Here is a 17,527-nt window from a genome sequence, read left to right as displayed (position 1 = left end):
TCTGTGCCCTCCATTTGTGAACTTTGTTTTCCCAATCCATTGTCTTGACTCCTTCCCCTGAATGCTGTACATTCAACCAATGTTTATACTTTCCAGTGGCCTTCCCTGTTCTACTAATAACAGTTGCACCCTTCCATTGACTAGACCCTTCAGGCAAGTATGTCACTTTTGTACCAACTTTTGGCAGTTGCCCTTTCGGAAAAATGGCCTGTTCTAATTCATCAGAAGTGTTGTGTTCCTCCACAGAAACCCTGTCTATATCAGTTAATTTCACAGAATTTACAGTGCAGAAGGAGGCCATTCGGCCCATCGAGTCTGCACCGGCTCTTGGAAAGAGCAACCTACCCAAGGTCAACGCCTCCACCCTATCCCCATAACCCAGTAACCCCACCCAACACTAAGGGCAATTTTAGACACTAAGGGCAATTTATCATGGCCAATCCACCTAACCTGCACATCTTTGGACTGTGGGAGGAAACCGGAGCACCCGGAGGAAACCCACGCACACACTGGGAGGATGTGCAGACTCCGCACAGACAGTGACCCAAGCCAGAATCGAACCTGGGACCCTGGAGCTGTGAAGCAGTTGTGCGATCCACAATGCTACCGTGCTGCCATCATAGTTCTGTAACACATGCGTACCAGATGACTCTGGTTCCTCGTCATGTCTGTCTGCTCTGTCTAAGTTTGAAAATTTGTAATCTGTATCCATTATCCTTGATGAATGTACCCTAACAGTTTGATTACCATATTGCAAAATAATTGTTTTGCCATCTATGCCTATGACCTTCCCTGGGCCTTTCCATTCATTAGAATTGTCTCTCTTATAGGATACCATGCATCCTTGCTGAAAAACGGCATCTGATGGCCGTACGTTATGTCCTAAAGCTCTGCGAATTCTTTCAGAGACTTCTGCTTCCAAAAAAGCTTTTCTACTGCGATGTAATGCATTTAAATGTTCAGCAAAACCAGAGCAAATTGTAGTCCCCTCCCAAGCTGGAGGCTGGTCATCCAATATGGACGGAATTTTAGAATTTCTACCAAACACTAATTGATAAGGACTATAGCCCCCAACCATCTGCAATGAATTCTTTGCATGTACTGCCCATGCTAAAGCTGAATTTAGCCTGCAATTTGGTCGACCTGCCAAAATTTTCCGAAGCATGTCATCGATGACAGCATGATTTATTTCACAGACACCATTACTAAATGGGCTTTCTGCAGCCGTATTCATAACTCTGATATTCATGCTTTCACACATATCCCTAAACTCATCATTAGCAAATTCTCCCCCATTGTCCGTCAGGAATTTTGCCGGTGGACCCATTCCTATCCCTATCCATTTTTCCATGATTTGATCCAGAATTACACTTTTCTTTACTTCGTACAATCGTTGATTGACTAAATCTGGTTGCTAAATCTACAAAATGCAAAATAAATATATTATTTGCTTTATCCCAGATCTTAAGGTCCATGGCCACAATGTTGTTAAAATCCCTGGCCAAAGGTAGGGTTACTATCGGTCGTGCTGATGTACTTCCTATAAACTTCACAGCGGTCACTAACCTGTTCTATCAGTTTAGTATCGTAGTCATCCCTTACCCCTGAATTATTTAATACATTTTTCCGCCTCCGAGGAGACGGATGTGCAAATTGCCTTTGCAGTTTTAATACCACAAGTTTTTAATCAGCTAAAGTCCCATTTTCAACTGCCATTAACACATCCTTAACCACTCTACTTGAAATATTATTTGTCAGTAATGGAATACAAGAGTGTCTCGACTGTGTAAATTGTAAGTCCACCGTCTTTCCAAAGACTGTTGCCTTATCCTGTTCCATATCCAGTTTCATGTGTGCTTGCTTCATCGATGGTCTGCTCACTTGATACGACATCCGTGCTAATGAAATGATTCACTCTGGCAATATTTCAAGGGATCATCACTCTTCAGCGACTTCAGAGTATTATCATCCCCAAACCTGAAACTTGTGGAACTTTCAAATTCCTTAACCTTGTTACGATTTTCAGCATTCAAAGAGTCCAGGTAACATTTTAGCCAGTCAATTCCACACACAGTAGATGTGCACCCACTGTCCAATACAGCACAGTTGAAGGATTCTGCAACCAACACCCTCATTACCGGCGTAAAATTGCTTGTCAATAGGACATGCCTTCTTTCTGGTCACTATCTTTTTCTTCTTCTGACTGTTCCGTGTCATGTGTCGCTTCAAACACTCTATCATAACGAGTTGGACAGTTGAAAGCATAATGGTATTGAGCGTCACATCGAAAACATCGATTTATCATGCCCTGTGCATTTCTGGGGTTCATCTTCCTATTGTAGGTTCTAACTGGGTTTCTGTCTTCATAATTTCCTTGTCTCGGTCTCCTTCTATAGTCTTGAGCCCTGTTCGTAGCCATACAATTTCGCCATCCTGTTAGTAGTGTATCTTCCATATTCTGCCTTATTGCAGGCTGACCTATTTGGGTCATCAGAGCCATCGGAATCGAATGTTTCCCCAGAAACTTTTGTAAAGCTTTTGTCATCTGTTCGAATAAGGTATCCTTATCAGTAAGCTGAACACCTGTCAAAACCAGGAGCCTATCCATGTTGCTCACTCTAGCACAGTCAAGTAATTTAAAGGCCAACACAGACTGGAAATTCCAGGTTGTGTTTCTGCAGCCTTTTATATAGTCTGCCAAATTCCATTATATAGTCTTCCATGGAGATATCTTCCATTTTCCGGAACTTATCAAAATCCGACCATGCTTCATACGCACTTAACAAGTCATCTTTCTTATAAATCTTATCCATATAATGTAATAAAGTCTCCAGACTTTCTTCTGAGTCTAACTCTTCCAATTCCAGCTCAGAAAGCACTTTGTTTCGGATTTTACTGCCATATGGTAGAGAAAGAGCCAATACCATACCTTGTTTTCTCTTTCCCAAAGCAGTTACCTTAGTCCACATAACTACTGGACTTCTCCATTGGTCGTACGATTCCCTTTCAGAAAATAAGGGAGGATAGTCATATCCAGCCATCTTTATCCTCGGTTCAGCCATATATCCCTTTTTTTTTTTTTCTTTTCTCACTCACTCCTTGGTTTGATCTGTAAAGTTGTATCTTTCAACCCTTCACATTTACACACCAACCATCCTCTGCTACCAATTGTTAGACGTTTTAGTTGCTGTGATATGAAGAGTCTAAAGTTCTGTTCCTTTTTCACAAACACACATTTATTTCCTTCCAACAGCCTTTGCACAAATCTCTTAACTATACATCACCTGACAGAGGCCACCTGAATCCCCTTTACATATCAGTGTCAATTAATGGATACTTAACATAAATGAGACAACTAATTGCAATGTCTCTTAACCCATTACTTAACATCCCAGACAGTGCCCCAGCAGGGAATTGAACCTGGGACCCTGGCGCTGTGAAGCCTCAGTGCTATCCACTTGTGCTACCATGTTGCCCTTCATACATTGCTACCGTTTACCTTTCAACACTGGTGTCTGTTTTATTGGTACGGAGAATTGCTGAATAATAATAATAATAACCATTTATTGTCACAGGTATGAAGTTACTGTGAAAAATAATTTCTGTAATAATAAAAACTTTGTCTCGGTTTAGCAATGTTCTTTTAATAGCAGTATAATTGAACTCTAAAATTCACAAGCAACCAGGTATTCAGTCTGTGTTTTCATCTGAATTTGTTTATTAGCATCTAGTCTTTGAAATTGGTACCATTCTGAGCGCATAATACTGTGCTTGAATGCCATCAGTTCTAATTAGTGTATTTCTTCCTCAAAGCTTATTGTTAATGATAAGAGTCAGAATCTCCGACGTCTACAGGCTCAAAGAAATGAACTCAATGCCAAAGGTAATTAAAAATATTACAGGACAGTATTTTATATGGTGTTGCTGTATTCCTCGTTTGAGTTATCTGTGAATTGTAAACTACTGATTATTTGACTGTTAGTACTACAAAGGGATTGAAAATGAATGCCTAGCATATGATAAAGGCCTGTCCATTATTGACCATTAACTGGTTCTAGTAGCCATTGTAACTAGAAATGTCACCGTGTGTCGGTAAAAGGTGAATGCGGATGTAATCCGTATGGCATCATTCATCGATTTGGCCTCTGTCCAATGAATTTGATGCCCTAGCCCATCCACCCACCAGTTCCCTTCTACAATGTACGTCAGTAGTGGGCAACATGTGGCCCACGAGCTGCATGTGTCCCATCAGGGTTCTGAATGCGAGATGACCGTTGCACACTCGCAGGGTTGCCAGATTCTGCTGTTTCCATCTGTGCAGTTCTTTTCCGACTGGTATTATGAAAGTGATACGCACATAAAGCAAGGGTACACAAAGTGAGATCATAGATTATCATAGAATTTACAGTGCAGAAGGAGGCCATTCGGCCCATCGAGTCTGCACCGGCTCTTGGAAAGAGCACCCTACCCAAGGTCAACACCTCCACCCTATCCCCATAACCCAGTAACCCCACCCAACACTAAGGGCAATTTTGGACGCTAAGGGCAATTTATCATGGCCAATCCACCTAACCTGCACATCTTTGGACTGGGAGGAAACCGGAGCACCCGGAGGAAACCCACGCACACACGGGGAGGATGTGCAGACTCCGCACAGACAAGCCGGAATCGAACCTGGGATCCTGGAGCTGTGAAGCAATTGTGCTATCCACAATGCTACTGTGCTGCACAGATGTGTGCAGATTTCACACAACATTGACTGGGAAGTGGCAGGCCCTGCAAATTCTGAGTACTCAAGCACAGTTAGCAAAATTATCTCGGGAGACCGCCTTGGTTGCGATACCGGATGGAAACCTCAGTGCTGCATTGCAAAGTCCTAATCCCTAGATCCGAATCTAAGGAAGCTTGTGGGAGACAGATTGAGTATGGTATAGTAAGGTAAGTGTAAATATTTATTTTGTTTGAAACCAGTTGAAGTTGATGGCAGTTCTATTAATATATAAACTCATAAGCATTTTCTATAACTCATTATGAAATATTTGCATGTACTAAATGTATTTAATCTTATTCATGGGGTCATGGCTAGTGCACAAGACTGATTTCAATCTTGTGGCCTACTGAGATGGCCATTCATGCGGCCCTCTTACTAGCCGAGGTTGCCCATCATTGACGTACAGAGTCCTGTTGCACCAAAGTAATGCTCGTTGGGTTAGGAGTTTAGATACAACTGGTTAACTTCAGTATTTACCTTGGATTTAGTTTCAGTTCAATAATTTCTATTTTGGCTGGAATACACTACACTCTGTGGTGACTAACCAACAAGGTCAATAGTGGAGTCTGTTATCTATTCATCAAAGATTGAATAGAAATTTAGCCTAAAGATTGAACTCCATTTATTTGGAAATTATCCTGAAAATTATTTTCTCAGTGGCTCAGTTGGTGAGAAATTGTGAGCTAATTGCGACCTCATGATGAGATTTATTTTATCCGTTGTTATTCTGTGAAAAGTATTTTCCGGCTGATCTATGAGATGATATCAGTCTCAGACATAACCTTGCATTATACTTAAACTCAGACTTGCATGAATGTAATTGTCAATGTTTCTTACAGTGCGCATGCTGCGGGAAGAACTACAGCTATTACAGGAACAGGGGTCTTACGTAGGAGAGGTGGTTAGAGCAATGGACAAGAAGAAGGTGCTTGTCAAGGTAATTTTGCAGTGTCTTATACTGGTCATGCCTATGGAGCACTGAATGCAGAACTTGGGCGAAATTCTCCCGAAATGGCGCGATGTCCGCCGACTGGCGCCCAAAACGGCGCCAATCAGACGGGCATCGCGCCGCCCCAAAGGTGCGGAGCATTCCGCACCTTTGGGGGCCGAGCCCCAACATTGAGGGGCTAGGCCGGTGCCGGAGGAATTTCCGCCCCGCCAGCTGGCGGAAACGGCCTTTGTTGCCCCACCAGCTGGCGCGGAAATTACATCTCCAGGCGGCGCATGCGCGGGAGCGTCAGTGGCCGCTGACAGTTTCCCACGCATGCGCAGTGGAGGGAGTCTCTTCCGCCTCCGCCCTGGTGGAGACCGCGGCGGAGGCGGAAGGGAAAGAGTGCCCCCACGGCACAGGCCCGCCCGCGGATCAGTGGGCCCCGATCGCGGGCCAGGCCACCGTGGGGGCACCCCCCAGGACCCCGGAGCCCGCCCACGCCGCCTTGTCCCGCCGTTCAAAAGGTGGTTTAATCCACGCCGGCGAGACAGGCAATTTATCGGCGGGACTTCGGCCCATCCGGGCCGGAGAATCGAGCGGGGGGGCCCGCCAACCGGCGCGCCGCGATTCCCGCCCCCGCCGAATCTCAGGTGCCAGAGACTTCGGCAACCGGCGGGGGCGGGATTCACGGCAGCCCCCGGCGATTCTCTGACCCGGCGGGGGGTCGGAGAATGACGCCCCAGAGTCTGAACTACAATGATCTGGTGACTTGAATGCTAAAAAGATTAATTTTGTTTTTCACTAAAGAAATAAATTGTGTAGTGCTTCTGGTGAATATACTATTTCCGAAAACCTGATTTCTATAATTATATTTGATACAAAGGCCTGGTGATTAACTTGAAAACTCCCAGTTCTCGTTAGTCTAGCATGTGATGTTTCTAATGTTCAAAATAAAGGTTTAAACTAAAAATTCAAAGATAAATGTGTCACAACATTACTAAATATATGCATTGCATTGTCTTTTGATACGCGATGCTCTCATTAAAGTTATTATTTCAAGGTCTCAGCTGCTCCTAAAGGCACGGGCGTGGACTTAATATGTTTGTACTCAGCCAAGCTTGAGAGTAGCTTAGATTGTACAATTTGCACATGTGCGGTCTCCTCAGGAATATTATTCAGTATGCTCCGCTGATGGAATATTCTTATTTAGCTCCTGTCTAACTAGCTTTGGAAAAGCAAATGGGACTAATATCAAAGTTTTATTTGGATAAAATTTATATTTCCATTTTAAAAACAACAGGCTGTGTTTGTATAAGAATTAAATAGCAGTATATTGAATCACGCCTGTTGTAACTTTCGTGTTTGTTAAACTGCAAAAAGTGTCATGAACCGAGGAGCAAGATGAGGATCTGAGAGAAAGCGGATCCTTAGTCAGTATTCATTTCCTCCCAAAAAACAGCAATTGAATTTTGAAACCTCTTTCATTGACAACATTTACCTGCGAGTGGGAAATTGTAATCTGTAACACCAATGTGTGAACTTGCATCTGTTGTATGATTTTAATACCTGACTTTGACTTTGTGTAACATCTGTATAGGTTAATTTGGGTGGTAATTTCCTATTTAGTGTTGCATTCTTTCAGACCCCAGAATTAAAACCTATATAATTTCAGGGATAGCTAGCATGAATCTATATGTTGCAATAGTGGCCAATGATGACTGCTCAAGGTTGCTTGTAGTTTCTATGACTAAGGCTTTGAACTATATGAATGGCTTTTGTTGAACAGCTTTCCTATCAAGATTGCTCACATCCATATCCTTGCTGACCACACCGATGTCTTTTTCTACAGCCATGTCTGATGGAAGCGAGTGTTCATATGATTGTTCGTACAGATTAGCTTCCTGTAGTCTGTATTTTCTTTTTCACTGCACATTGTGGTGGGGCTTGCGTGTGCTGGTTAGTGGAACATAATGTTCTTGGCACTGATGCAGAAGATGAGATTCCACACTTAACTGATCCTTCAGGCAGTTAGGATTATGGTAGTGGATTACAGGGCTGGTTTTTAATCAAATATTTAAGCTTTCAAAAAACAGGAATCTAGTAGGAATTCATTGTGGGAATTTCTTTCTGTGCTGATTTAAAGTCTGCTTGCCCACCCTGCCTCAACTAATGTGAAATGTACAATCTTCCAGCCGTTCTTGAACTTGTTTTTTTAGCAGCAGCTTGCAGTATGTAGGGCATGCAATTGAGTGGGAATTATTGAAGGTTGATTTCCATATTAATAATTGATAGCTGTTTTAAATGGTATGCCTGCTCTAAGTGAACCAGCTTGTTGGAGCTGTAATGTGCTGCTTCCTGGAGTGTGAGGTTACTGGCTTGCTCTTGAGATGATCTCCCCCTCCCACAACACCAAAATCATTTATTGACCTCCATTGCCAGGTGCTACAATCCCGTAGAGTGGTTCATTTATTTCATCCCACTGTCCAATAACAACTTGCCAGAAGCAGAGGTGAAACAGGCCATTAAGGATGAAGTGAGGGTAATGATCCAAATCTTGGTTAAAGAGATACGTTTGTCTGCAGCCTTTTGAAGTGTAGGAAAGGATAGGAAAATATCCAGAGTGGAGCTGTGTGAGCCAGGTTGTGCCGATTGGAAAGAAAAAATGGAGGGGAGGTATGCAAAGGCTTTATTTTATTTGATTTGGATTTTTATTGTCATATACTGAAGTACGGTATTTTTCAGCGGCCAAGGAAACGTACACAGTACATACACAGTAGACAAAGAAGAGTAGATAGTTACAGTGAATCCGAAAAAGTACACAGTACATCAACAAATAAGTAATTGGTTACAGCACAGCATGGAACAAGGGCCAAACAAAGCAAATACGACATGAGCAAGAGCAGCGTAGGGCGTCGTGAATAGTGCCTTACAGGGAACGACTCTCCGGGGGAGAGTCGTTGAGGAGTCTAGTAGCTGTGGGGAAGAAACTGTTCCTGAGTTTGGATGTATGCGTCTTTAGACTGCTGCATCTTCTGCCTGATGGAAGGGTCTGGAAGAGGGCAAAGCCTGGGTGCGAGGGATCTCTGACAATGCTGTCTGCCTTCCTGAGGCAGCGGGAGATGTAGACAGAATTAATGGGAGGTGGCAAGCTTGTATAATGCATTGGGCTGGGTTCACCACACTCTGCAGTTTCTTGCGATCTTGGGCCGAGCAGTTGCCATACCAAGCTGTGATGCAGCCGGATAGGATACTCTCTATGGCACATCTGTAGATGTTTGTGAGAGTCGATGCAAACAAATTTCTTTAGCTTCCTTCGGAAGTAGAGATGTTGTTGGACTTTCTTGACTGTTGCATCAACGTGAGTGGACCAGGACAGTCTGTCGGTGATGGTGACCCCCCCAGGAACTTAAAGCTATCAACCATCTCCATTTCGGAGCCATTGATGTAGACGGGGGCGTGTGTCATACAATGCTTCCTGAAGTCGATGATCAGTTCTTTGGTTTTGCTGACATTTAGAGAGAGGTTGTTTTCAGTACACCATGCAACCAAATGATCTATCTCCCTTCTGTAGTGTGACTCGTCGTTGTTTGAGATACATCCCATCACAGTCGTATCATCCGCAAACGTACAGATAGAATTGGAGTTAATCTTGCCACACAGTCGTGTGTGTGTGTGTATAGGGAGTACAGTAGAGGACTGAGCACACATCCTTGCAGGGCCCCGGTGTTGAGGACTATTGTGGAGGAGGTGCTGCTACCTATCCTGACAGATTGTGGTCTGTTGGTGAGGAAGTCAAGGATCCAGCTGCACAGGAAGGGGTCAAGTCCAGGATTGCAGAGTTTGGTTATTAGTTTTGTCAGGATAATCGTGTTGAAGGTGGTACTGTAGTCGATGGACAGCAGTCTGATGTAGGTTTCTTTGTTGTCAAGATGTTCGAGTGTTAACTGTAGGGCCAAGGCAATAGCATCTGCTGTGGACCAGTTGCGGCAATAGGCGAACTGCAATGGATCGAGACCTTCTGGAAGGTTAATGATCCCGTCTCATGACTAGCCACTCGAAGCATTTCATGATGACAGATGTCAGGGCCACCGTTCGGTCGTCGTTGAGGCACGCTACCTTGGTCTTCTTTGGTACTGGCGTCATGGTGGTCTTCTTGAAGGAGGTGGGAACCTCGGAGCGGAGAAGTGAGGTGTTGAAGATGTCTGCGAATACACTCGCCAGCTAAGACTCTGATTTAGAAGAGTAGGAAGCATTTAGTTGCATGAAGGGCTGGAAGAATATGTAGAAGTAGGGAGGGCAAGAACATGGAAAGCATTGTATTCAAATTTATTGAGTTTGCTGCATAGGAGAATGGAGAGTATGTAGCAGTCGACCAGGACAAGGGTGAATGAAAGCAGGACTCCAAAAGGATACAGCTAACATAGTTCTGAAGAAGAGTCATACGGACTTGAAACTTTAACTCTGTTTTCTCTTCACAGGTACCGCCAGACCTGCTGAGTTTCTTCAGCATTTGCCTTTTGGATCACTCTCTGGATGAAGGAGATTTGTCTCTGGGCCTCTCCCAGGGTGAAGGGGATTTGCCCCTGGATCATTCTCTGGGTGAAGGAGATTTGCCCCTAGATCACTCTCTGGGTGAAGGAGATTTGCCTCTGGGCCACTCTCTGGGTGAAGGGGATTTGCCTCTGGATCATTCTCTGGGTGAAGGAGATTTGCCCCCAGATCACTCTCTGGGTGAAGGAGATTTGCCTCTGGGCCACACTCTGGGTGAAGGAGATTTGCCTCTGGATCACTCTCTGGGTGAAGGAGATTTGCCCTCAGATCATTCTCTGGGTGAAGGAGGTTTGCCTCTGGATCACTCTCCGGGTGAAGGAGATTTACCCCTAGATCACTCTCTGGGTGATGGAGATTTGCCTCTGGATCACTCTCTGCGTGAAGGGGATTTGCCTCTGGGCCACTCTCTGGGTGAAGGAGATTTGCCTCTGGGCCACTCTCTGGGTGAAGGAGATTTGCCTCTGGGCCTCTCTCTGGGTGAAGGAGATTTGTCTCTGGGCCACTCTCTGGGTGAAGGGGATTTGCCTCTGGGCCACTCTCTTGGTGAAGGAGAGTAGCCTCTGGGCCACTCTCTTGGTGAAGGAGAGTTGCCTCTGGGTGAAGGAGATTTGCGTCTGGATCACTCTCCGGGTGAAGGAGATTTGCCCCTAGATCACTCTCTGGGTGAAGGAGATTTGCCTCTGGATCACTCTCTGCGTGAAGGAGATTTGCCTCTGGATCACTCTCTGGGTGAAGGAGATTTGCCTCTGGGCCACTCTCTGGGTGAAGGAGATTTGCCTCTGGGCCACTCTCTGGGTGAAGGAGATTTGCCTCTGGGCCTCTCTCTGGGTGAAGGAGATATGCCTCTGGGCCACTCTCTGGGTGAAGGGGATTTGCCTCTGGGCCACTCTCTTGGTGAAGGTGAGTTGCCTCTGGGCCACTCTCTTGGTGAAGGAGAGTTGCCTCTGGGTGAAGGAGATTTGCGTCTGGATCACTCTCCGGGTGAAGGAGATTTGCCCCTAGATCACTCTCTGGGTGAAGGAGATTTGCCTCTGGATCACTCTCTGCGTGAAGGAGATTTGCCTCTGGATCACTCTCTGGGTGAAGGAGATTTGCCTCTGGGCCACTCTCTGGGTGAAGGAGATTTGCCTCTGGGCCACTCTCTGGGTGAAGGAGATTTGCCTCTGGGCCTCTCTCTGGGTGAAGGAGATTTGCCTCTGGGCCACTCTCTGGGTGAAGGGGATTTGCCTCTGGGCCACTCTCTTGGTGAAGGAGAGTTGCCTCTGGGCCACTCTCTTGGTGAAGGAGAGTTGCCTCTGGGTGAAGGAGATTTGCGTCTGGATCACTCTCCGGGTGAAGGAGATTTGCCCCTAGATCACTCTCTGGGTGAAGGAGATTTGCCTCTGGATCACTCTCTGCGTGAAGGAGATTTGCCTCCGGATCACTCTCTGGGTGAAGGAGATTTGCCTCTGGGCCTCTCACTGGGTGAAGGAGATTTGCCTCTGGGCCACTCTCTGGGTGAAGGAGATTTGCCTCTGGGCCCCTCTCTGGGTGAAGGAGATTTGCCTCTGGGCCACTCTCTGGGTGAATGAGATTTGTCTCTGGGCCATTCTCTTGGTGAAGGAGATTTGCCTCTGGGCCACTCTCTGGGTGAAGGAGATTTGCCTCTGGATCACTCTCCAGGCGAAGGAGATTTGCCCGTAGATCATTCTCTGGGTGAAGGAGATTTGCCTCTGGATCACTCTCCGGGTAAAGGAGATTTGCCCCTAGATCACTCTCTGGGTGAAGGAGATTTGCCTCTGGATCACTCTCTGCGTGAAGGGGATTTGCCTCTGGATCACTCTCTGGGTGAAGGAGATTTGCCTCTGGGCCACTCTCTGGGTGAAGGAGATTTGCCTCTGGGCCACTCTCTGGGTGAAGGAGATTTGCCTCTGGGCCTCTCTCTGGGTGAAGGAGATTTGCCTCTGGGCCACTCTCTGCGTGAAGGGGATTTGCCTCTGGGCCACTCTCTTGGTGAAGGAGAGTTGCCTCTGGGCCACTCTCTTGGTGAAGGAGAGTTGCCTCTGGGTGAAGGAGATTTGCGTCTGGATCACTCTCCGGGTGAAGGAAATTTGCCCCTAGATCACTCTCTGGGTGAAGGAGATTTGCCTCTGGGCCACTCTCTGGGTGAAGGAGATTTGCCTCTGGATCACTCTCCAGGCGAAGGAGATTTGCCCGTAGATCATTCTCTGGGTGAAGGAGATTTGCCTCTGGATCACTCTCCGGGTAAAGGAGATTTGCCCCTAGATCACTCTCTGGGTGAAGGAGATTTGCCTCTGGATCACTCTGCATGAAGGAGATTTGCCTCTGGATCACTCTCTGGGTGAAGGAGATTTGCCTCTGGATCACTCTCTGGGTGAAGGAGATTTGCCTCTGGATCACTCTCTGGGTGAAGGAGATTTGCCTCTGGATCACTCTGGGTGAAGGAGATTTGCCTCTGGGTCACTCTCCGGGTGAAGGAGATTTGCCCCCAGATCACTCTCTGGGTGAAGGAGATTTGCCTCTGGATCACTCTCCGGGTGAAGGAGATTTGCCCGTAGATCACTCTCTGGGTGAAGGAGATTTGCCCCTGGATCACTCTCTGCGTGAAGGGGATTTGCCTCTGGATCACTCTCTGGGTGAAGGAGATTTGCCTCTGGGCCACTCTCTGGGTGAAGGAGATTTGCCTCTGGGCCTCTCTCTGGGTGAAGGAGATTTGCCTCTGGGCCACTCTCTGGGTGAAGGGGATTTGCCTCTGGGCCACTCTCTTGGTGAAGGAGAGTTGCCTCTGGGCCACTCTCTTGGTGAAGGAGAGTTGCCTCTGGGTGAAGGAGATTTGCGTCTGGATCACTCTCCGGGTGAAGGAAATTTGCCCCGAGATCACTCTCTGGGTGAAGGAGATTTGCCTCTGGATCACTCTCTGCGTGAAGGAGATTTGCCTCCGGATCACTCTCTGGGTGAAGGAGATTTGCCTCTGGGCCTCTCTCTGGGTGAAGGAGATTTGCCTCTGGGCCACTCTCTGGGTGAAGGAGATTTGCCTCTGGGCCCCTCTCTGGGTGAAGGAGATTTGCCTCTGGGCCACTCTCTGGGTGAAGGAGATTTGTCTCTGGGCCATTCTCTTGGTGAAGGAGATTTGCCTCTGGGCCACTCTCTGGGTGAAGGAGATTTGCCTCTGGATCACTCTCCAGGCGAAGGAGATTTGCCCGTAGATCATTCTCTGGGTGAAGGAGATTTGCCTCTGGATCACTCTCCGGGTAAAGGAGATTTGCCCCTAGATCACTCTCTGGGTGAAGGAGATTTGCCTCTGGATCACTCTGCGTGAAGGAGATTTGCCTCTGGATCACTCTCTGGGTGAAGGAGATTTGCCTCTGGATCACTCTCCGGGTAAAGGAGATTTGCCCCTAGATCACTCTCTGGGTGAAGGAGATTTGCCTCTGGATCACTCTGCGTGAAGGAGATTTGCCTCTGGATCACTCTCTGGGTGAAGGAGATTTGCCTCTGGATCACTCTCTGGGTGAAGGAGATTTGCCTCTGGATCACTCTCTGGGTGAAGGAGATTTGCCTCTGGATCACTCTGGGTGAAGGAGATTTGCCTCTGAATCACTCTCTGGGTGAAGGAGATTTGCCCCTAGATCACTCTCTGGGTGAAGGAGATTTGCCTCTGGATCACTCTCTGGGTGAAGGAGGTTTGCCTCTGGATCACTCTCTGGGTGAACGTGATTTGCCTCTGGATCATTGTACATGAGGTAGTTTGTGGTAGGATTGATAAATTTCTGAGCGTTTGGAGAAACTCATGAAAATATTTGAGTTTACTTACATTAAAAATAGTTATTGATCCTTTGCAAATCTTAATTTGCATTAAAATGAAAGGGTTGTTAACTATTTTTCTTCATAAAAATATACAGACCGTAATCTTGTATGTTTTTCTTTTGTAGGTTCATCCAGAGGGAAAATTTGTCGTGGATGTAGACAAGAACATTGACATTAATGATGTGAGTATGGTATTGCAACTACTGAATTTGAGTATGCATCCTACTCTTCAGTACTCTGCAGTTGTCAAATTAGAAATCTTTGAATGTGGTATCGTTGATTTAAAATATTAATTCTGTATTGACAATGGAGACTAACAAGTTCCACACGATGCAAGTGCTATGTGTTAAAATCAAGTTATTTTTAATTCTACGTAACTTTTAGGAAGTCATATTTAGAATTTTTTAAGTACCCTGCTGTCTTCATTGTAGCGGGTTCAAAGACCAGAAGCTCTGATTGTCAGGACTTAAAATCTTTAAATTCATTGAGGAAAGGAATGGCTTTTAAATAATGCTGAGAGAAATGAATAATGTAGGTTAAGGCAGATTATTCTATTTTTATTTATTCGTTCGTGGGATGTGGGCATCGCTGGCCAGCCTAGCATTTACTGGCCACCTCTAATTGGCCTTGAGAAGGTGATGTTGAGCTGCCTCAGTGCTGTTGGTTGACCAGCGACCATGAGTTTTAAATTAGCATGCTTTGAATGAGGTTAAAAACCCAATTACCATCAAATAGAATATCAACAAAAAGGTAAATCTTTATTCAACTCAACAAATATCTGTTCTAAGAACTCAATTCAAGGTGAGCTTACCATGCCACGGCTGTATTGTATTCCTGTGTGCTTCCACAAATTCCTCATGTACAAATCATGCAACAATACCAATATGTAAACCAGTGAGTTAATGTTTTTGAAAAAAATTTGGACTAATTTCTAAGCTTCTGCTTTAGCCTCCGTGTTTGCTAAGTAGAGAGCTTTCCATTGAATGCATTTGTCATGAGTTGAATCTTGTGAATTGTGAGTTTAGTTAGGAGTTGGGAGGTGCTGTTATAGAGCATGTTTTTGAGTAAAAATTTGATTGCTGATTGAACGTTTTGAGGTAGAGTTACATCCAAAATGCAGGAGAATTCATCTGATCTGTGGAGAAGAGTGTTCTTTGGCTTGTGATTTTTATTAAGCTCTTAGTCTTATCAAGTCCTTAAACTGGATTTAAATCTGTTTTGAAAGTCTGGCATTCATTGGGCGGGAGGAACTTGTCTAAACTCGATATGTTGCTAAAATCATAGTTATATATTTTTATTGAAATGTCATCTTCATTGTAATGTTTCTGGTCATCAGTGTGAATGTTAGCCATTCTGCAGTATAACAAAACCTCAATGCAGCTCAACTTGAATGAATCCCTATCATATCACGATTTTCCATTTCTACCCAATATCACCTTCCCAACCCGTGACCTCTACTACATTGAAGGACAAAGGCACCAGATTCCTAAGACTGTCACCATCTGCAGGTTCCAGTCCAAGCCACTCAAGTACTATATTGCTGTGTGCTCACCGTTGTGGGCCAGCATTCTCTCCCTAGCAGCACTGGGTGTACCACATGGACTACAGCAGTTCAGAAGTGTGTTTCACTACTACCTCCTCAAGGACAATTAGGGATGAGCAATAAATACTGACCTCGCCAATAATGGCCACATACTATGAAGCCATATATAAAAGTGCCTTAGCAGGGGCAGCACGGTGGCGCAGTGGTTTGCCTGCTGCCTCATGAAGCCGAGGTCCCAGGTTCGATTCCGGCTCTGGGTCACTGTCCGTGTGGAGTTTGCACATTCTCCCCGTGTTTGCGTGGGTTTCGCCCCCACAACCCAAAGATGTGCAGGGTAGGTAGATTGGTCACGCTAAATTGCCCCTCAATTGAAAAAAATGAATTGAGTATTCTAAATTAAAAATAAAAGAAAATGCCTTTGTTGTTCTTGTCAATTGGCTGGATTATTTTCTTTAGTAATAGATTATGCATGAGGGAGATTCAAGTTTGAAGCCAGCTGTCTGTAATTAGTTTTCTGTAACTGTTTATTGTAAGCAGATTGATTAACTGATATTTCCCCTCAGAGATTTTCCCCATCTCTTGATTTTTGAGGATCAGCTGTGTTTCGCTTTAGCTGTTGCCAATAACGCGGGTATTTTATGTGTTTAAAGGTGACTCCTAATTGTCGTGTAGCTTTGAGAAATGACAGCTACACGCTACACAAAATCCTGCCCAACAAAGTGGACCCTCTGGTGTCTCTAATGATGGTCGAGAAGGTTCCAGACTCTACCTATGAAATGATTGGTGGCTTGGACAAACAAATCAAAGAGATTAAGGAGGTTATTGAACTGCCTGTGAAGCATCCTGAACTGTTTGAAGCTCTCGGCATTGCACAACCAAAGGCAAGTGCATCTTTCTCCTTTTGCCTTCCCCTCTTTGCTTCCTGTTCTGAATTGAAATTAACCTTCAATCTGCTGATCGTTCTTTAACGTGTTTTTAAGTTTTAGTACAGAATTTGTGCTTGAAAATCCAGGATGGGCTTATCCTAATGATCTGTGTGTATTCACGGTGGAAAAATCTTAATCTTTCTAGCTCCAAATTAGTTTTTAATTTGCTACGGCCTCGACATTTTAACCTTCCAAGTGGCTAAAGATTAACCTGCAGTGAATAATTTACGAACTTGCCAGCACCTCAGTAATGGGCATCCAACCAGTATCTATAACTGTGTCCTAATTTTCATATGTACAAACTTATTTAATTTGGCCCTCACTTCAGTTGAACCATAGATTGAGATGCTTTCTTTCATTAGAAGTGTCTTGGTGGGATTCAAGGAAAGAAACTGAGTCAATGAGGTCTCATTGTAGAGTACATAGCAATAAATAGGATTGATAGTGTAAACCCAGAATATCACTTCAAAATAAGACATGAAAAGGTTTAAATTAGTGAGAATTTGTTTTATAATTAAGAATCCTTAGAATTCCTACAGTGGACTTCCGGTGGCGTGTGCGAGCAGGGCGGCCGCAGCAACAGGGGCTCCCGCCGGTGGCCGCGATTCACGGTGATATCAGGGAAATCCCCGAGTCCTCACGCACCCCCCGACTATCGTCGGCCTTTGGGGCCGCCACGAGCAGCCAGCGGGGCCGGTTTAAAAACCGGCGAAGAATCCCGCGCGGGGGTCGGGGGGGGGCTGAGGCGCCGGGCCCGGCGCGGCAGGTCAGATTAGCGGGGGCGGAGCTGCGAGGAGGCCGAGGCGGCAGGCCCGAGGCCAGGGCACCATGTAGGGAGGGTGCTCCACGTCAGATGGCTCCCACCTAGGAAGAAGAAAGGAGGTTGAAGCCTGGTCCCAGGTGAATGCAGAGGAGAAAGAAAGAAGATTTAAGGAAGTTTGGTGAAAGTTTTTTTTTTTCTCTTCTCCCCCCCCCCCCTTTTTTTTCAAAAAAGAAGA

The 17,527-nt window shown here is 45.5% G+C and overlaps 1 protein-coding gene across 1 annotated transcript in view; it reads left to right on the top strand.

Moving 5' to 3' along the window:
* psmc5 (proteasome 26S subunit, ATPase 5) overlaps positions 1 to 17,527 on the top strand; it is a 56,909-nt gene that overhangs the window by 24,726 nt on the left and 14,656 nt on the right. The window contains exons 4-7 of the mRNA XM_072487127.1: positions 3,814 to 3,883; positions 5,611 to 5,708; positions 14,186 to 14,242; positions 16,254 to 16,484. Of these exons, the coding sequence (XP_072343228.1) occupies positions 3,814 to 3,883; positions 5,611 to 5,708; positions 14,186 to 14,242; positions 16,254 to 16,484 (456 nt within the window). The remainder of the gene's footprint in view (positions 1 to 3,813; positions 3,884 to 5,610; positions 5,709 to 14,185; positions 14,243 to 16,253; positions 16,485 to 17,527) is intronic.

The sequence above is a fragment of the Scyliorhinus torazame genome, chromosome 21 (assembly GCF_047496885.1).
Source record: "Scyliorhinus torazame isolate Kashiwa2021f chromosome 21, sScyTor2.1, whole genome shotgun sequence".
Taxonomy (NCBI): domain Eukaryota; kingdom Metazoa; phylum Chordata; class Chondrichthyes; order Carcharhiniformes; family Scyliorhinidae; genus Scyliorhinus; species Scyliorhinus torazame.
The sequence above is the reverse complement of the archived record's forward strand: the minus strand, read 5'-3'. Positions and strand labels throughout refer to the sequence as shown.